Source organism: Dermochelys coriacea, chromosome 10 (genome assembly GCF_009764565.3).
Source record: "Dermochelys coriacea isolate rDerCor1 chromosome 10, rDerCor1.pri.v4, whole genome shotgun sequence".
Classification (NCBI taxonomy): Eukaryota; Metazoa; Chordata; order Testudines; family Dermochelyidae; genus Dermochelys; species Dermochelys coriacea.
This window is the reverse complement of record NC_050077.1, coordinates 17,607,350-17,629,196: the sequence shown is the minus strand read 5'-3', so window position 1 is coordinate 17,629,196 and position 21,847 is coordinate 17,607,350. Positions and strand designations below refer to the sequence as shown.

Sequence of the window (21,847 nt, the reverse complement as noted above, 5' to 3'; positions counted from 1 at the left end):
GTTTCAATTATGTATCCTTTTTATAAGTACAAAAGTCACCTTTGTGCATGCATATCAGGTTTGGTATGATCTTTAATGTTGTCAACCAATCTAAAATTATCCTGGCCTAAAAACATTTTTAATGGAGTCACCCATGTCCCTGCATTTCAGATTATACTAATGTTTGTTTTTATAATGCTAAATTGAATGTCTAAATATATACAATTTTGTTTGGGTTTTTTTTTGTTTGTTTGTTTTTTAAACATTATTACAAAAGTTAAAAGGGTAACTTCCGGTAATGTCAACCCCAAGTATTCAAAAGTCATACATAAGTCAGACCCCCAGAAGTCATAAAATTGGCTGAAAAATTGAGTTTTTTCAAACTCAAAAAAATGTTGAGTTCTTTTTATTTACCTTCTGTATTAATTTTAAGCACTTAAAATTCAGCATTTTCAAGCTTTTCCCCTCCCCGAACTGTATGGGCTAGAAACTTACTTATTTGTTAAATGAATGTTGTGATTCTCACATGATCACTTGTCTCCAAGAGTTGGGGCTTCTAAGAAAAACACCCACTCTTGCGAGACTCTCAAAAAAACCATGAAAGTTAGCAACTCCTATTTCAATGATACTTTACCTGCGGAACTGAACATATAAGACCAGAGTGTCCCTGGCCATAGTGTTGTTGCTTCTTTCTCCAGACATCACAGACAAGGGTTAGGGACATTCACTATGCTCCTTCTGTTTTCCTATGAATGCACAAATTTCCCCAAAGTGGGGTATGGTCCTGCTCCCCTTCACACCTGCCTGCCTACTGAATTGGTCAGGTGCACTGGGGCAAGAAGCTTGCCTCCCTCACCTCCATTGGATTGATGCAGTTTCACACTATCTCCTATGTACAGCTCTCGTTCAGTGCTATTATCTTGTCCATAATAGGGGCCCAATTTAAAAAAAGAGAGAGAGACTAGAGTCTTGTATATCCACTGGTAAGGTTTTGTATGAAAAAGATTGTTTTCTGTACAAAACAGCCAACATTACTTTATGTATCAGATTATTCTTATTTTAGATTAAGGAAAACAACAAAAAAGTGTGGACTAGATCATGGGATGTTTTGGATGTCCTCAACTTTTACTGATTTCAGTGGGAATTGAGGGTGCTCAGTATATTGCAGGAACAGGCTCATGTGGTTGAATGCTGCCATCAGATACATAGATGCGACTCCTTGTGTCCTCTGTTGAATTGTGCTTGATTATACTATGCTGAATTTGGCCTCTTAATTTTAAGTCAAGGCCATGAATTCTGCCAGGTATACTTGCCAGCTAGGTTCTTGGGACCTAGCACATTCTGCTTACTATTCTTCCTATCTTCCCTTGTCTCAACAATGTCAGATTACAGCGAGCACATTGAAGTTTATAATATATGTATCTTGTCTCCTGTTATAAGTGAATGGTAAAGCATTTTGTTACAGAATTGGGTAGTGTGTTTCTGAATCTGTTCTTTGTGTGTGTTGCAATCATATGAACACTTTGATGTGCCATGTTAATCAAAAGTCAGAAAGTATTTATATCAAAGTGAAATTATTTGATGAGGGTGAAAAATATGTCATAAGTAGGTTAAGGAGACGTAAGACTGAGATAACACCTTTGAACACAATGTACAGTAATATACAGTTTCTTACATCAGATCCATTAATTCCTTCAATCAAAGAGACCATGATTTGGAAGGAATGATATTGGGAAGGAATTTGTTATAACTGTAGTGCAACAAGCATCATGATCCTAGCGTAAATGTCAAAATGGACATATTTCCTTTACTCATATTTAGACTTGGCTTGAAAAGTGGTTCCACAAATGACATTTCTACAGCTTTGGCTAAACCACAGATGCTTGGCAGTTGCAAAATTAAAATAGACACAGTAATGTACTGTATATTTTATTTAACAATGGCAATTAGCTTAGCTGCAGATCCTCAGCACTAGTTAAAACGTGAGACCAAAGGTCAAAAGGTAATAAATAATTTGAAACTATCTTCTATCTTTAGAGAAAAAGGACCAAATTTATCGCCTGTGATTTTCTGACTGAGTGGTTATACAAGTAAGTTAATTCTGTTTCTAAATATTAACTTTGTCCAATGATTCAGCAACATAAATTTATAAGTAGAATAACAACAATTGAGATGAATGTTGTTGTTTTCCTGTTAACTGTATTTTAAAAAAAATATATGATATAATTATCAGTCAGAATCCAAAGAGGAAAGATGAGCCATTCACAGAATTCTTCTCCATCCCTTTTGTGAAGGACTGGCTAAAGGACCAGTAAGTATTATGCAATATTCAAACAGTATTTTTTTCTTTTTTCTCATCTCCCCCTAATTTCCCCCCTCCCCAAATAACAGAGCTTAAATGTGTTAAAATTGTCCCCCTTGGAGTGTCCTTCACTATTCTTACATAACAAAGGGTCTTTATGGTGCTTGTTAATTGGTAGTTATAAGATATTTTGTGTCAGGTTCATTTGCACGGAAAGTTTTGTGGGAGTGCTAAACATTTCATTATTCTAAAGTACAGGGAATTTCAAATTGCCTGACAGTATTATGAAAATCCGTATACTAATGTACAAATAACCCTGGTTTTAAATATTGCTTGCTAATGCGATGATTAGGAACCTCTTTGAGGTTTAGAAATTTGTTCCTCCATTCTGTGACCAGCTTGTTTAAAAATCCCTGTAGTAATACTTGGCAGGGAGATGCATTTCTTCTGCATATTATTCATGATTTTGTATCTAAGAGATGACACTTTCTGTTTCTGGAGTAAAGTGTTAATTGTCTCCCTCTACAGCTTTCCCTATTACTCCTGCAGTACAGGGCTGTATCATAGTTTTGGAGGAAACTTTTTCTTCTTGGTTGCATGACTTGTCCAGCAATGCATCTGTTGCTTGAGAAAAGAATGGGGGGTCGGGGCAGGGGAGGGAGGGGGAAATAACAGCCCACAATGTAGGAGTATGGAAATTCTATGGCCCAGATTTTCAAGAGAATTCCCTTTTAAGCACCTTTAATGATGTGGCCAGATATGTTGCCAGTGGAAGCTTTTGGGTGCTGAGGACTTTTTTGAAAATCTGTCCATTTCATTAAGATGCCAAAATGGGAGCTGAGCTTTCTTGAATATCTTGCTATAGGGTTCCACTTGGAAAAACCTAAAACTCTGAGTCACTACCTCAGAGAGAGAATAGCTCCTTGACATTCATAGGCCTTTGAAGAGAGCAGGGTGAATGAGAAGTGGACACTCAAGCCTGGTCTATACTACACTGCTAGGTTGATGTAAGGCAGCTTACGTCAAAGTAATTATAACAGTGTACACACTAGACCCTTGTCCCACCCATGTAAGTGCTGTACTACACCGACATCATAACTCCAGCAGACGTAGAGCTTATGTCGATGTAGTTAGGACAACGTGGTGTCTGTGTAGACACTGTTACTTACCTCAGATGTTGGCTATCTTGTCAATTTCAGGACTCCATGCTGGAGCCCTGAAATTGGCAAGAAAACTGGGCAGCTTGAGCCCGGCTGCCCCGCTCCCAGAATGGAGGCAAGAAGCTCAGGAGGCTGCCCCCTCTCTTGCTCCTGGCGGGGAACAGGGAGGCGAGAAGCCCAGATGGCTAACCCTGCTTCCAGTTGGGAGGTAGGAGCCAAAAGCCTGGGGGGGCAGCTGGGCTACGGTGTGGAGCTGCGCGGAGCTGTGAACTCTGGCTCTCAGCCCCCCACGCTGCCCTTCTTCAGCCAGTGGAAGTGCTCCTGCTGAGGATGCACATCACCGACAGAAGGAGAGTAGTAGCTGTAAGTCGACCTAACATAGGTCAACTTAAGTTTGTAGTGTAGACATGCCCTCAGATACCTAATACAGAAATAACAAGTTTCCTCACACTTCCCTGCCAATGTGGCTCAAACCTATCTTGGATGGACAACTTCTAGGGACTAATAAATTTCATTCTCCATACCCATTAGCTGCTTACTATCTCAACCAACAAGATTGCCAATTAAAGCGGCAATTTTTGAGATTTGGATGCTTGCTTTAAACTGGAGTGAGATGGTCATACTAATTGCATAGAGGCTACTGAACAGCCATCAGATAGTATCATATTTCTGTTATCACTGACATGGGTGTTGGAACTTTTGAAGGTGACTAAGGTCTGGTCTACACTATAGAGTTAGGTCGACTCAAAGCAGATTACATTGACCTAACTCTGTAAGCGTCTATGCTAAAATGTCACTCCCACCAATGTAACTCATCTGTTATGCTGCTTAATAGCTCCATCTCCACGAGAGGTGTAGTGCGTAGGTTGATGTAGTTAGATCAACGCAGTGTCAGCGTATATACTGTTTTACTTATGTCGACTTTAGTGGCCTTCAGGAGGTGCCCCACAGTGCCCCAACCTGACCTCTCTGGTCACCATTTTTAACTCTGCTGCCCAGAGGCCAAGTGGATAGGTACACACATCTCCCCTTTAAAAGCCCTGCAAATTTTTGAAATTCCATGTCCTGTTTGCTTGGTGTGGAGAGCTCACCTAGCAACTACCCAGCTGACCATGCTGGCTCCACGCTGCTTGGAGTACACAGGAGGCGGTGGATTTCCTGGGTCTGTGGGGAGAAGAGGCTGTGCAGGCACAGATCCAATCCGGCTGTAGAAACGTCATTATCTATGAGCGGATTGCTCAGGGCCTGGGGAAGAATGGCTACAAGATGGACCACAGCAGTGCCGTGGGAAAGCCAATGTGCTGCCGCAAGCATACCAAAAGGCAAGGGAGGTTAACATTCGCTCTGGTGCGGAGTGCAGACGTGCTGCTTTTATAAAGAGCTGCATGCCATCCTCAGCGGAGACCCCGCTACCACTTCCAAGAGCCCCATGGATACTTCATAGAATCATAGAACTGGAAGGGACCTCGAGAGGTTATCTAGTCCAGTCCCCTGCACTCATGGCAGGACTAAGTTCTAGACCCCATTCCTGACACGTGTTTGTCTAACCTGCTTTTAAAAATCTCCAATGATGGAGACTCCATAACCTTTCTACGCAATTTATTCCAGTGCTTAATCACCATGACAGTTAGGAAATTTTTCCTAATGTCCACCCTAAACCTCCCTTGCTGCAATTTAAGCCCATTGTGACTTTAGGGGAACTGGAGTCACAGGCCCCCAGAGTGAACAGTGAGGAGGAGGTGTTGGATGAGGAAGAGAAAGAGGAGGAGTATGGGGGACAGGTGACGGGGGATCCAGTGGCTCAGCGAGTCAGAACCTCTTTTTGACTCCAGAACAGTTGAGCCAGTCCCTACAGTCCAGTGCGAGAAAGCCTGGTGCAGGGGAAGTAACCTCTGGTAAGTATGCAGTTTGCTTTGATATCGCAGGGACACGTGTTCATTTACTCTTTTTAAATCATGCTAGAAGAGGTAGTGAAATAATCAATAGCGGTAGAGTTGCTATCTGCTTCTCATTCCCCTATACAGTAAGACAGAGGGGGCCCTGCAGAACCTGTTTGTGCACCAGGATAGCCCATGAATCCTCCATAGAGATATCAAGGAAACTTTCCTGAAGGTAGTCTGCAATTCTCTGACAAAAGTTTCTGGGGAGGGCTGCCTAATTTCATCCACTGTGGTAGGACACTTTCCCATGCCATTCAGCAATGACTTCAGCAGGCACCATTGCAGCACACAAGCTAGCAGCATATAGATGCATGCAGCAGCTTTTCCCTTTTAGCCTCCATTACCCTCAGGAGTGAGAGATCAGCTAAAATCACCACTGCCTGTGGAAAATGGTGCCAATATTCAGTTCAGTTGTCCTATTTGCATATACTCATGCCCGTGAGCTATTCCTTCCCCCCCATTATTGTCCCAATTCACCCCCTTCTTCCCCGGGCCGCACTATGAATCCCCAGGAGGAGAGGCCTGGAAGGTCTCTACATCCACACCAGCAGAGTGTCCGATGAAGTGAGCTGTAGCTCATGAAAGCTTATGCTCTAATAAATTTGTTAGTCTCTAAGGTACCACAAGTATTCCTTTTCTTTTTACGGATACAGACTAACACGGCTGCTACTCTGAAATCAGCCAGATAAGGAGGAGAAGGAAGAGCATGTAGGATGACATGTTCCAAGAGATCCTGCAAGCCTCTGGTGCTTTGGATACTGAGCATATGGCTTGGAGGATCACCCTTGCAGACAGAATGGACAGAGATAGAGCGGAGAGGAGAGGAGAGGAGAAAAGCACAGGAAAAGGAGACAGACTTACAGCAAGAGATGTTAGTACTTCTCAAGGAGCAAATAGACATGCTGGAGACAGTCAGGCCAATGAGAGGAGGCAAATGCCACGCCTGCTCGAGGCTTGCAGTTTGTGAGGACAAGCCCCTCCTCCCTGCCCAAACTATGCCCATGCTTATAAATCTTATTTTTGGTATAAATTGTTTCTAAATTTTGTCAGAATAAGAACCAAAAGCTGTATCCAGTTTCAAAAGTTTTGATGAATACATTTTAGCATTAATTTTAGAGAGCTTGCCACAGATGAAGCTTCACAATTGTTTCCATCTGTAAGATGTACAGCAACAGCAAAAAGAAAAGGAGTACTTGTGGCACCTTAGAGACTAACAAATTTATTTGAGCATAAGCTTTCGTGAGTTACAGCTCACTTCATCGAATGCATTCACGAAAGCTTATGCTCAAATAAATTTGTTAGTCTCTAAGGTGCCACAGGTACTCCTGTTCTTTTTGCGAATACAGACTAACACAGCTGTTACTCTGAAACCAGTAACAGCAAATGAATCTGTAGGTAAATTCTCTGGGGCAGTTACCGTATCTCCAACTGGATTTTGTAAAGCACCAAGCGAACTGACAAATATTTTATCATTATGTACTAAAGCTGTTTTAAAAAGTAAAGATGTTGTCCTGATGACTGTCTGGCTGAGAAACATTACCTCAGTTATAACAAGCAAAAAACATTATTTTAGAAATGTAGAAGGTTCCCCTTAACAGATTGCTACAGTTAAACCCTTGGACTCTTTCCATACATATGCAATAAGAGCAATGCAGTTGCCTTTTGTTTGCATTTTCTCAGCAATATTTCCAGCTGAACTACCCTGAACCCCAAGCACAAGTAACCAAATTATATAAAATTCAGGGGTCATGTCATATCGTGAACCCATTGGCATTTTGATTTTTAGTAGAGATGCAATTCGGGTTATACCTGTTCATCGTTTGTTTGTCGGGCTTTCCAATGCCCTAAAGCAGATTCGATAAATGTGTGGGAAAAAGCAATAGGATAAATCTATAATATTGTAGTGATGTGAAAAATGCTAATATGATGAGATTCTCGTGTAATATTAATTTAGAAATACTACAGCTTCATTCTAGTTTACCTTCAACATTGCCCGAGAATGAAAGGCAATAGCATGCAGTCCTGTGTTTCATAGTAGCAGCCGTGTTAGTCTGTATTCGCAAAAAGAAAAGGAGTATTTGTGGCACCTTAGAGACAAACAAATTTATTAGAGCATAAGCTTTCGTGAGCTACAGCTCACTTCATCGGATGCATTTGGTGGAAAAAACAGAGGGGAGATTTATATACACACACAGAGAACATGAAACAATGGGTTTATCATACACACTGTAAGGAGAGTGATCACTTAAGATAAGCCATCACCAGCAGCGGGGCGGGAGGGGGGAAGGAGGAAAACCTTTCATGGTGACAAGCAAGGTATGCTAATTCCAGCAGTTAACAAGAATATCTGAGGAACAGTGGGGGGTGGGGTGGGGGGAGAAATAACATGGGGAAATAGTTTTACTTTGTGTAATGACTCATCCATTCCCAGTCTCTATTCAAGCCTAAGTTAATTGTATCCAGTTTGCAAATTAATTCCAATTCAGCAGTCTCTCCTTGGAGTCTGTTTTTGAAGCTTTTTTGTTGAAGGATAGCCACTCTTAGGTCTGTAATCGAGTGACCAGAGAGATTGAAGTGTTCTCCAACTGGTTTTTGAATGTTATAATTCTTGACGTCTGATTTGTGTCCATTCATTCTTTTACGTAGAGACTGTCCAGTTTGGCCAATATACATGGCAGAGGGGCATTGCTGGCACATGATGGCATATATCACATTGGTAGATGCGCAGGTGAAGGAGCCTCTGATAGTGATGATGTGATTAGGCCCTATGATGGTATCCCCTGAATAGATATGTGGACAGAGTTGGCAATGGGCTTTGTTGCAAGGATAGGTTCCTGGGTTAGTGGTTCTGTTGTGTGGTGTGTGGTTGCTGGTGAGTATTTGCTTCAGATTGGGGGGCTGTCTGTAAGCAAGGACTGGCCTGTCTCCCAAGATCTGTGAGAGTGATGGGTCATCCTTCAGGATAGGTTGTAGATCCTTGATGATGCGTTGGAGAGGTTTTAGTTGGGGGCTGAAGGTGATGGCTAGTGGCGTTCTGTTATTTTCTTTGTTGGGCCTGTCCTGTAGTAGGTGACTTCTGTGTACTCTTCTGGCTCTGTCAATCTGTTTCTTCACTTCAGCAGGTGGGTATTGTAGTTGTAGGAATGCATGATAGAGATCTTGTAGGTGTTTGTCTCTGTCTGAGGGGTTGGAGCAAATGCGGTTATATCGTAGAGCTTGGCTGTAGACAATGGATCGAGTGATATGATCTGGATGAAAGCTAGAGGCATGCAGGTAGGAATAGCGGTCAGTAGGTTTCCGATATAGGATGGTGTTTATGTGACCATCGCTTATTAGCACCGTAGTGTCCAGGAAGTGGATCTCTTGTGTGGACTGGTCCAGGCTGAGGTTGATGGTGGGATGGAAATTGTTGAAATCCTGGTGGAATTCCTCAAGAGCTTCTTTTCCATGGGTCTAGATGATGAAGATGTCATCAATGTAGCGGAAGTAGAATAGGGGCATTAGGGGACAAGAGCTGAGGAAGCGTTGTTCTAAGTCAGCCATAAAAACGTTGGCATACTGTGGGGCCATGCGGGTACCCATCGCAGTGCCGCTGATTTGAAGGTATACATTGTCCCCAAATGTGAAATAGTTATGGGTGAGGACAAAGTCACAAAATTCAGCCACCAGGTTAGCCATGACATTATCGGGGATACTGTTCCTGATGGCTTGTAGTCCATCTTTGTGTGGAATGTTGGTGTAGAGGGCTTCTACATCCATAGTGGCTAGGATGGTGTTTTTAGGAAGATCACCAATGGACTGTAGTTTCCTCAGGAAGTCAGTGGTGTCTCGAAGATAGCTGGGAGTGCTGGTAATGTAGGGCCTGAGGAGGGAGTCTACATAGCCAGACAATCCTGCTGTCAGGGTGCCAATGCCTGAGATGATGGGGCGTCCAGGATTTCCAGGTTTATGGATCTTGGGTAGCAGATAGAATACCCCAGGTCGGGGTGCTAGGGGTGTGTCTGTGCGGATTTGTTCTTGTGCTTTTTCAGGGAGTTTCTTGAGCAAATGCTGTAGTTTCTTTTGGTAACTCTCAGTGGGATCAGAGGGTAATGGCTTGTAGAAAGTGGTGTTGGAGAGCTGCCTAGTAGCCTCTTGTTCATACTCCGACCTATTCATGATGACGACAGCACCTCCTTTGTCAGCCTTTTTGATTATGATGTCAGAATTGTTTCTGAGGCTGTGGATGGCACTGTGTTCTGCATGGCTGAGGTTATGGGGTAAGCGATGCGACTAAACCTGTGTAGTTTCCTCTGCCCTCGACCCAAGGTCAGCTCGTGCATGGGTATCTAACTGGGGTTACAAGAGCTATACAGTTTCTTTGTGAATTAACAGTAATATGCAGAACATTGAAACTATCTGCATTTTTGCTTTTGTTAAAAAAATGTATATAGTAGTATCCACTCAATATTGAATTCCAAAGAATATATTCCCTATTGGCATTGATGGAACCTATCTGTGTGTACTGAAACAAATATAGAGATATGGGGGAAATAAATGATCATAGCCTTTATCATGCTGAAATATTTAGCTAAGATATACTGGTACATAAATGATTGCTATTGCAATGCTAGTTGCTTTATGTAGAGCATATATATCTATCTGTGTTTGTATATACAGATTAGGTTTTTTTCTCTTCTCCTCCTTTTAATATTCTAATTAGGCAAAGTTTGCTGGTCTCAGCTGTCTTTACAGTTGACTTCATTGTCAGTTCTCAGCTGGCCAATAGGGGTAATTTTGCATGGGTGGCTGACTTCTTTCTTTCCATAATATGCCCAGTTCCCACAGGTTTTGCTTCATGCACACTGCAATATTTCATTGCTCTGTCACTAAATCGGTCATGCTCTGCAACTTTCAGTATACATTTCATTTGGACTACATGTGTCTTTCTTATAGCTTGTGTTTTAATATGTTGGTAGAGTAAGCAACACCTTTACTAAGAAAAAGCAAACTAATAGTTCAATATGGACCCTCGTCCAGCCACACAGTTCTGATTACAGGAATGTGGCAGGGTTAATGTTGTTGTAGGAAGCTTAATTTTTTTATTTCATGATTTTTTTCTTTTTCACTTTAAACTGTGCAACATTAACATTGCATTGACATAGTATTTTTGCATTTAGTTTATATATAAAATATTTACACTGTGATTTAAGTTTTTGTGACTGAACATTCTCTTAGAATAATGAAATTTGATTTACAGTAGAGATTGTCAAAATTACTGTGGGGAAAATGGAAAAATATTAATGGTGTACTTTGGCTTCCTAATAGGTTATATCAAAGATTACTACTGCTAATCCTTCTTGCTTACAGAATATAGGGTCTGATCCAAAGCACATTGAAGTCAATGGAAAGATTCCCATTGACTTCAATGGGCTTTGGATAAGGTTCATGTGCCTTTGATTGAAGAATCTCTTTCCATCGAAGGCTGAAAACACCCCATGAAGTAGGCAAGTGTTATTAGCTTCATTTTTGTACAAATGAGCAAACTAAGGCGTAGAACTATGGGGACTTGCACAATGTCATACAACATACCTGTGGATCCAGTAATAGGGCTTAGGTCTCCTGACTCCCAGGCTCATGCTGTAACCACAAACTCACCATTAAAAACACAGAGTTCTACATCAGAAGCAGACACAGAGTGTTGTAAGGGGAAAATCACTATTTCATAATTTTCAGGCTGAAAAAACTTACCTAGGACAAAGGCACATGACACTGTTTTTATGTAATGACATAGGTATGCATACAGATAAATATTAAACCAGGGCATTTTAGCTCCCATCCACACTAGACCTAGAGACACCCGGGGGAACAACAGTTGCAGCTGGAAGGAACTTGCATGGACCTGATTATGGAATCTGTTTCTAGATCTGTACGACTCCTTTCCCAGAGCATCTAATGCCACCATATGAGCTGGAGGCACACAGTGTAAATCAGGACTATCCAGCCTCCCCATTCTCAGCAAGACTGAGAGGGACCTGTCACATTCCCTTTCTCCCCCTCTAATTGGGGAGCAACAGCTGTAGCTGAGAGGAGCCTTCATACCTTGACATCATTCACTCAGTTCTGAAAGTTGGTCTCTGGATTTTGTTTTTCCCCATTTGCTCTTCGATTACTGTTGGTTGGTGGTCTCCCTTCATCCTAACCCTCTTGTACCCTTGCTACCATTCAACTGCCCTGCCCCATTCTCTTGCCCATTGTGCTTCTCTCCCTCCTTCTCTAGACCTCCTGACTTTCTAACATTTAGTTCCACACTCACTCTGCTTTCCTTCTCACCCCTAAGGCCACTTTGCTTATTCATTATATACCTGTCATCCACCCAATGACTGTTTCTTGTCTTTTTTATACTGTAAGCTCTTGTGGGCAAGTATTTTGTCTTCCTATATATCAGTACAATGCCTAGCATATTTTCTTTGCTACCACTGTATAAATAACAATAATAAAGTGGGGGAAATTCTTCCTCAACTTGCCCCCTTTAGGAACAGCCAGACAAGTCTCTCCTATATCATGAATGAAACTAAGTGCAGTAAGCATGCTATTTTGGCAAATACATTGGAATTGCAATAACTGCAGGGCTAAACTGTTAAGTTGTCAGACACTGTAGATGTCAAAAAATGCTCTGGAAATCTGGCCTAGATAAATGCCTGTGTTCTACATGTTTATATCTGTACTTCAGTGTATATCTAGAAAACCCCTGAATGAGTTAAGACTGAAATTTGCATTTTGATTCTTTCCCCTAAAAGATTTCCTACCTAAAATGCAAAGAAAGTAGAGAGTTATTTTAAAAAATGAAACACTCTCCTCCTTCAAGGCTTAGTAGCTTTACACTTGGCTGTGTTCAGACGGATACAAAAGCTCAGGTCAATGAATTCTTGAAAAAAGCAATAGGTAAAAAGGGGATTACAGTATTTGATCAGTCCCGTCCTAGTTGTCAGCTATAGGAAGGAAAAAGTGATAGACAGGAGAAGACTTTGTGAAGCTTTACTCCTGACAACTGTCTAAGGCTGCTGGTTTGTATCTCCTTCAGAAGGCCAAACATGGTTGTTCCAACATTCAGAGTCTTTCAAAGGAGAAATACCCTTCATAAAATGGATGAGGAGTGGGTCCTTAGCTTTTTATATAGTGAGGTATTTTTCAAATCACTTCTTTTCAATCTGGTGTATTGGTGTTGCTCCAAAAGACAACTAATATTCTGTGTTTCTGCAAACTGTTGAGTGAATGTATTGCAACCTGTTACAAAGAAAGTGTCTTGTAAGGTCTCTGAGCCCATTCCGCCAGGTCTGTGGAAGTGCCCAAGGGATATTTCACCAAGTCCCTGTGTAAATCCATCCCTCTAAAACCGTGGAGTCTTCATGTAGTATTGAATGCATTATGTAGTTAGTGGTGTTGTCTGGATTTAAAGGTTAGTGACATAAATCAGTGCTGCAGTCTCCTTTGGCTTAAGTGATCCTCTCTCTCCTTTTGGGATAAATAATACTTAATAAAATCCATTAACCAAGATTTCTGGAGACATTTCATTAAAAAATACTTTTTAATTTTCCACGCCTCTGCATTTCTGGATTCTGGGTAGGCACATTAGCAAAGCACACCTACAAAGGGAGCTGCTGTTGCAGTATTTCCAGACTGACTGGCTGCAGGAAATATTAGAAATGTCATGAGAAATTTTTTTTTAAAATATTTCAGAGTCTGGAGGTTTGGATAGTTCAGATCAGCATCTGAACTTTTGAGTGCTTATGAACTTTTTTAAGCAAAATTGTGTCTGTTCCAGATTCATTTATGTGTCTGTTAACCTTTTGTCAGTTCCTGTGTCTTTTAGAGCATATGCTTTCCAGTGCAAGGACTTTCTCTTTAGATGTGTTTGTAGAGTGCTCAGCACACAATCTGGGGCTTTATGCACTATTATAATATAAATATTCAAGATTAATAAGCATAACAATCAATCTGATGACAATATATGTTGGTCTCCTTTATATAGCTATAGATACCGTGTTAAGTCACACAATCCTAGTAAAGATCAAATTGTTTTTTAGTGTGGCAATCCCTAAAGCTTCAAGAGTGTAGCTATATGGAGGCAATAAGGCCCTTATCCAGAAATTGAATGATATTGACATTCCCCTGTATCTGCACACAGCGTCAGTGGGAGTCTGCAGACAGCTGGGATTTCCTCCCAAGACCTTTTTCCACTCGGTGTCCCAAGCAATCAGTTTGACTCCAGATTTTGTCACTCAGGTATTTTTATTTGGCATACAGCAGTTACACTAAGTTGATCAGAGGTGGATAATAGGGCATACCACATCCAAAATCACACAGAAAACCTCTTCCTTTATATACGTTTCCAGATTATCTTGCACTTACTGTACATTGCATTACACATTTTGGGATTGACTTGGTTACTTTGTAGGAACCAAGTCTTGTACAGCATTCTCTGTCCATGCACTGTCCATATACAACTAATCTTTGCCTCATCTTATGTTCCAGCTTATCTTGTCCATTGTAACTGGTTCCCTGGGTGTTCTGCCTCTTAGCTTACTGAGCCATTTACCTATTTTAGCACAGTCAATTAGTTTCCAGCCTACTGACCGATTTACATCTCTAATCCTGTCTCCCAAGAAATGAGATCTTACCCATGTCTAATTGCTCATGTCTAGCCAGGCCTACACACACGTGCTGCAGTGAACCTGCATACAATCAGTATAAGACTGGGGCCTAAATTTGGAGATTTTCAGTTGCCGTTAAGTAATATATTGGATTTGAGTGCAAAGAGCAATTAACAAATGTTGAATTACACATGGTGAAAACTCTGCATGATAATACAAGCAAATAAAAGATGAGAGAAAAATAAAGTGACTGTTAGATTGTAAATAGCTCAAAAAAGGGACCAGATCTGATGTATTCATTTCCACTGAATGCATCTGATGAAGTGAGCTGTAGCTCACAAAAGCTTATGCTCAAATAAATTTGTTAGTCTCTAAGGTGCCACAAGTACTCCTTTTCTTTTTTGCGAATACAGACTAACACGGCTGCTACTCTGAAACCTGTCATACAGCAGAATGGGGCCTTAAACCTGATTGAGGCCTCTGCGCATTATAGTAATACAGATATTGGGTACCTATAGTATAGGTCAATGTGCTTACCAACGACCACACACATCCCACTATCGTGACATGAATGCTTTTCCCCCCACCCCCTTTTTAAGAACAGGATTAACATTAAGAAAGCCAACTTCTGAGTTCAATATAGAAATCACAGATATAAAACTGGGAGCTTCGATAAGAACCCTTTGTAATATTTCATACACTTTTCTAACACAAGTGTGCAGTATTTCTTCTGGATACTGAATTACATCTGCATAATGTTATGTAATAATAGATATCTCATTATCGGGATCCTTACAACCCTGATTCCTCAGAAAGCAAAGCACATCCTTCCTGACATTAAAGATTCTTCTGGTCAATTCCTGCTTTATTTTGGTAAAATTTGAAAAATATTTGGTAAAATTTGGTAAAGTGTGAAAAACTTTGGTAAAGTGTGATAATAACCAACACGTTATTCAGAAAGATTATTATATTGTAGCCATTTTAAATGTAAAACATATTCTACATAGCGTATTAAGAATTGGCTTTTAAGATTCTACATGATTTGAGGCTCTTTTATTTTGAAATAAACAGAATACATTTACCGTACATTTGGTTGTCATTCAAATCTTCTTGGAGTGTTACAGCTGTCTTCTGCCACAAATGACATATTCCCTCTTCCCCGATTCACTGTTGATGGGTGGCTGCCTCTGCTCATATTCTATTTTTATTTGACCTGAAGTCAATTGCATATATTCCAGTGGACAGAAATGGACCTGGCATGACTTTCATTCCTGTTCCTTCAAGCTAGTCTGCTGAAATGATTGATATTTCCCACTGACCACCACACTGAAGATTAGGTCCTTTCCATTTTGCTTGATTTACACTGGCTTTCTCAGATTTGGTGTTGGATGGCAAATCAGATAGATCCCCATTATTTAATAACAAAAGCAGTGGAGTGGCTGGTACTGTTGCAAGACTACATTCTGCTTTTTAGACATGCCATTTTGATGCAAAGGAGTCTAATGTTCCATTACCAGTGAAAGCTCATTGTTTTCCTGTTTACCTGCTGTATTTTAAAATGTATAGGTTGGTGTCCTCATTTGCATTGTTTAAAATAGAAACCTTTTCAACTTTTCAAAAAGATAAATCTTAGAACAAAAGGGAGGAATCCATCAGCAAAAAAGCACAGTCTAAATTCATAGATGAACTCATTACAAAAGAGAGCGACAAGGTGGGTGAGGTAATATCTTTTATGGGTCCAACTTCTGTTGGTGAGAGAGACCTGCTTTACACAGAGTTTACACAGAGCTCCTCTTCTTCTGGTCTGGGAAATGTATTCAGTGTCACAGCTGACTGGAACAGATTGTTTAGAATAAGTAGTTAACACATATTTCAAGGGACCATTCAAGGTGAAGTGGCCTGTTAAGACCTCTGCAGTCATGGGGGGAGGAGGGACAGGGAAGCTGGGGGGAGGGGAATGGAGTTAGTGGATTATACATTGTTGTAATAAACCATAAACCAAGTGTTGCTATTCAATCCATGATCTTTAGTGTCCAGCAAAGTTATAAATTTAAGCTCCCAGGCTTATCTTTTGAAGATATTATGCAAGTTTCCTTTGAGGATGAGGACTGAGAGGTCAATGTGTCTACCAACAGGTGATATGGTGTTTTTGTCTTCTATCATTTTAATCTGAGAGTGTAATGATTGTCTGGTTTCACCCACATAGTTTTTGTTGGGGCAGTTAGTGCACTGGATGAGGTACATGACATGCTGTGATAGGCATGGGTAGGACCCAGGGATCTTGAAAGCTGTGTTGTGGGCGGTGTTGATCATGGTAGCAGTGGAGGTTTGTCTGAAGGTTTTGCATCTGTTGTTCTGGCAGGGTCTTCCGTAAGAGTGCCGTGGCCAGATATGATGTGTCTGCCTGGATTCCCTTGTCTGTGTATTTTGGGAAGTATGTAGAAGCTCCCTGGGGTGGGTTCATAGGAAATGAGATTGTAGAGTTTCTCTTGGAGTTGTTTTGGGAAGGGTTTGATGATATCCTTAAATTCCTAGGTAAATTGTGGTGTGGTGTCTTCTTTGAGTTCTTTATAATAGACGGTGTTGGAGAGTTGTTGGTTTGCCTTATTAACATAGTCATCATGGCTGAGGACTACGATGGCACCTCTTTTGTCTGCTGGTTTCATTACTATCTGATGGTTGGATTTCAGGGACTGTATAGCTGTCCTCTCAGCAGTGACGAGATTGTGGAGGATCTGATGTTTGTTAAGGATTTCACAGTCTTTTTTTTTTTTTTTCCACAAAGCAGTCAATGTAATGATCAAGAGCATGATTTCATCTGCTGTGGAGTGTCCATTCAGATGGTTTGTTTTTCTTATGACTGTTGGTGAGGACTGAAATTGTGGGTGGTGTCATCAACTCAAAAGCTTGTCTCTGTTACCAACAGAAGTTGGTCCAGTAAAAGATATTACTTCACCCACCTGGTTTCTCTAATGTCCTGGGACCAATACAGTTACAACAACACTGAATACAACTTATTACATATAGCATTTTGCATAGGCATCTTGGTTGTCCAGCCTTATGATTTCTCTCAAGCAATAGGCATGCTAATGTCCATAGAGTTATTACCATATGGTTTAATGGAAATAGCACTTCCTGCTATTGTCTGCATTTCTCATGTCCCAGACACAGATTGAGATTTTCTTTCACATAAAATAAATGAAGGCAAAAATCTCAGTCGACAGGATGTTGAGCACTATTTGTTCCTGTGTACACTGACTGTAGAGTTGAGGTCAGCTTTGTATTAGTTAATAATTAAGGTAAGGCATGGACGGTACGTATCATAGGCTGGAGAAGTCTACGCCAGGCTATGCTGGGGGCCACGCGCTGCTCACCTAGTGCTCTGGGGCTAGATGCGCTCGGGCTTCAGCGGGGGAAGGAGGGCGGGAGGGACAGGGCCTCGGGTAGAAGGGGCAGGCTGGGCTGGGGTTTAGTCTCCCTGAGCCCATAGTTCACCCACCACCCATGAGGCCATGTTCTAACTCGATGTACTTCTCCAGTGAAGTATTCTCCAGAAAAGACAAGCCCTAAGACAAAGGTCTCAAAAGGCAAAGAAAACTGACTACGGTAGGGACAAATATAAATGAAACTGAACAAAGAAAAATGTAGCTGAATATATGGAAAAACCTCCTAATATGAGATCTATTATGTTGTAGAATAGTCTTCCAAAAGAAATGGTGGAAGAACCAGTCTTTTGGTCAATTTAAAGTTGGACTAGATAAAGCATTTGGGGACAGACTGTAAGGAATAAACCCGCACTGGAAAGAGAATTGCCTTATCGGTTGCTTCCATCTCTTATTTCTGTGAAAAAGAAACAACAGGATTCTGTTATAAGGACTGATTTGGGCAAACACTTGTTTGATTATGTCCAAATGATCACCCGCATCATCCAGATTCATAAAACTTTGAACTTCTCAATCAAACTTGTGCACAGAAGCTCAATCTGTGACTTTTTTTTTTAAGGACAGAGCAAGTTCTACTAGGTATTCTAGTGCCATGGGAAGTCAGCTGTTTATAATGGGCACTCTCATGAGTTGTAACATTTATCTGCAGCCCAGTGACTTTTTTTTTTTTTAAAGTGTGGGGTGTGACATTTTCTTACCTTTGAAAAAAATCAAAGAAAATCAAATAAATTACTTTCAGTCTGATCCCTTCAACTGGCTGCTTGTTGATAAGTATAAATGAGAGCTAAACACATCCACAAGCATGGTGAAATGGCTTTTGTAAAGCTGATTTGATACACCGATCTGAATGTTCACTGAAACCTAATTACACTGTAAAGTGATTCTCATTAGGACTGGTAGCAGAATTTACTGTAAATGCTTTCAAATCACCATCAATTTATGCTAAAAATTAATTGTTGAGTTCTTATCCTTTGTATTCCTCTGGCCCCTTACAATGCCAGGTTTGTCTGACTATTTCAAAGGTAAAATCGCCACATTTATTTTACGACCATGTTAAGACATGTCTCTGCGACTTCTTGTACATAGTTATGGTAACAGTAATCCTTTCAGAACAAAACAATTCAGTCTAAAAAGAACATAGAATGTAATTCAAATGGTTTTATGGAATAAAATGTATTTGAGTGGCATGTCTACACTGCATATAAAGATCCTCTGTGCGTCGTACACTCCATTACTGCAGCCCTGCCCTTCAGTGTTTATAAATAGTAAAAAATAACCAAATAATAAAAATGCAGGAATGAAAAACACTTGAAGGATAATTCAGAACAATACAGTCCTTGATATATTATTGACATTATGGTGTTTGCGGAGAAGAAACAATTTGTATAATACTGTATCTGTATTAGTGTTTTAAAAGGGCACATTATTTAAGTAATACTTTTTTTTATTTTTGGAGTATTAAGAAATTGTATCTTAGAGATACAGAACAATCTTTCTCTTTTGGGGGTGATATATTGTAAAGGAGGAAGAAAAATTTTTAAAGGCTGAACAATTTTTTTTTTCTTTTAGTCCTAGACCACCAATTCCTCTGTCTCTCCTATTATCAGAAGAAGAAGCATGCAAAATAATTCAATCATTCTGGAGAGGTTATCGGGTAAGAGTCAGCTATAATTATTTTGCATTATGCTGGATCTGTGTGACTGTGAAGGCCCTGGGGAAAACCCTTACATAAATTTTAAGTAGCAGAGACTATAAATAACTTTAAGACTGCTATGGTTCAATGGCGTTGGATATGCTTGTATGTAAGTTGTTTAGTGACTCAGATCTTTTCACAGGAGTTGTGGCAATGCACTTTGCTTTGTTTTCTTCACAAAGAAGTTTACTAGGGCTGTCAAGTGATTAAAAAAATCGCACGATTAATCGCACTGTTAAACAATAATAGAAAACCATTTATTTAAATATTTTTGGATGTTTTCTACATTTTTAAATATTTTGATTTCCATTACAACACAATACAAAGTGTACAGTGCTCACTTTATATTTATTTTTATTACAAATATTTGCATTGTAAAAAACAAAAGAAATAGTATTTTTCAATTCACCTCATACAAGTTCTGTAGTGCAATCTCTTTATCATGAATGTTGAACTTACAAATGTAGAATTATGTACAAACAAATAACTGCATTCAAAAATAAACAATGTAAAAGCCTAGAAAGTCCACTCAGTCCTACTTCTTGTACAGCCAATCGCTCAGACAAACAAGTTTGTTTACATTTGCAGGAGATAATGCCGATGGCAGGTTTGCTAGATAACAATCCAAAGCAGTGCGGGCTGATGCATGTTCATTTTCATCATCTGAGTCAGATGCCACCAGCAGAAGGTTGATTTTCCTTTTTGGTGGTTTGGGTTCTGTAGTTTCCACATCAGAGTGTTGCACTTTTAAGACTTCTGAAAGCATGCTCCACACTTTGTCCCTCTCAGATTTTGGACAGCACTTCAGATTCTTAAACTTTGGGTCGAGTGCTATAGCTATCTTTAGAAATTTCACATTGGTGCCTTCTTTGCATTTTGTCAAATCTGCAGTGAAAGTGTTCTTAAAATGAACAACATGTGCTGGGTCATCATCTGAGACTGCTATAACATGAAATATATGGCAGAATGTGGGTAAAACAGCAGGAAACATACAATTCTCCCCCAAGTTGTTCAGTCATAAATTTAATTAATGCATTATTTTTTGAATGGGCATCATCAGTATGAAAACATGTCCTCAGGAATGGTGGCCAAGCATGAAGAGGCATACGAATGTTTAGCATATCTGACATTTAAATACTTTGCAATGCCAGCTACAAAAAGTGGCATGTGACTGCCTGTTCTCACTTTCAGGTGGCATTGTAAATAAGAAGCAGACAGCATTATCTCCCGTAAATGTAAACAAACTTATTTCTCTTAGTGATTAGCTGAACAAGAAATAGGACTGAGTGGACTTGTAGGCGCTAAAGTTTAAAATTGTTTTGTTTTTTTTAATGCAGCTATGTAACAAAAAAATTTACATTTGTAAGTTGCACTTTCACGATAAAGAGAGTATACTACAGTACTTGTATGAGGTAAATTGAAAAATACTATTTCTTTTGTTGTTTTTACAGTGCAAATATTTGTAATAAAAATAATATAAAGTGAGCACTGTACACTTTGTATTCTGTGTTGTAATTGAAATCAATATATTTGAAAATGTGGAAACATATCCAAAAATATTTAATACATCTCAATTGGTATTCTACTGTTTAACAGTGTGATTAAAACTGCAATCATTTTTTTAAATTGTGATTAATTTTTTTGAGTTAATCGTGTGAGTTAACTGCGATTAATCCACAGCCCTAAAGTTTACAGAAAATTTTATTTTAGAAATATTGTCCTCTCTTGGGAGCCTTCCAAGTTTTATTTCAGCCTTTAACTAGTATGTGTGAGATAAAATTTCCAAATTCCATGTGTGGGTGTGGAAGTGGACATGAGAGAGATTGATGGGGAAAGTAAGGGGGAAAAAAAGTGTAGTATAAAGAGCGGGAGAGAGAAATGAGATATGGAAGGAGATGGAATATATTTAGGAAAGGTAGAGGGCACAATGTAAGGAAAGAGAACGGGAAAAAGTGGAAACAGACATTGAAGACAACTTAGGAAAAAATATACCATGATCTCTTATAGGAAACAAACATAGAGCAAAGTCAGGAAGGGCAAAAGAAAGTAAAACCAATAAGGGGTGTAGTAAGTAGTATTGGGTGAATTTCTTATTTGACAGTTTTCAAAAGAGTTTGCTCTATAGTTGGCTTACATTTGTTGTAATTTGTTGAATAATAGAAGATGAATATTTTTCTGTAATTCACCAGCTGTACCAGCTGTAGTAAATTTTTATGTATATAAAATGTATTAAATAGAAAGTTGATTGACAATGTTACAGTTAAATACACCAAACAGTGAATAGTACACAACTGGTTTATTCCTTTAAATTGAAGAGAGTATAGGTTTGGGAGGAGGAGCATGACTTGTGAGGAGTAGTGATACACTATCCTGGCTAGTTAGACTCTTAATTAACATACCAATTTTTCAAAACCATTGCTCTTTAAGTGCTTTAGAAAGAAGGTTAAATAACATGATCTCCATTTCATGATGAAAAAAATGAGGCAGAGAGAATATATATGCAGAATATTTAATTGTGTTTATAGGCAGGACTGGTAGCATGCCCAATACTTCCCATTTTAAGAATCGGTTTTTCAGTGGCTACTGACTTTGCTAAACTTTTACCATTTGGGCTAAAATCTTCCGAACAGTTCAGCCATTTCCAAGATCGAGGCTAGGGAAACATACATTGTTTTGCCAATGTTAAAAAATTCTGGC

General features: G+C 39.7%; 1 protein-coding gene across 5 annotated transcripts in view; it reads left to right on the top strand.

Moving 5' to 3' along the window:
* Window positions 1-21,847, top strand: part of IQCK (IQ motif containing K) — a 91,241-nt gene that overhangs the window by 29,201 nt on the left and 40,193 nt on the right. For 3 of the 5 annotated variants that reach the window (XM_038419899.2, XM_043493997.1, XM_038419898.2), the window contains exons 5-7: window positions 2,017-2,069; window positions 2,213-2,290; window positions 19,027-19,111. In XM_038419899.2, coding sequence (XP_038275827.1) covers window positions 2,017-2,069; window positions 2,213-2,290; window positions 19,027-19,111 — 216 coding nt within the window. The remainder of the gene's footprint in view (window positions 1-2,016; window positions 2,070-2,212; window positions 2,291-19,026; window positions 19,112-21,847) is intronic. The other 2 variants (XM_038419897.2, XM_043493998.1) reach the window with 2 other exon arrangements.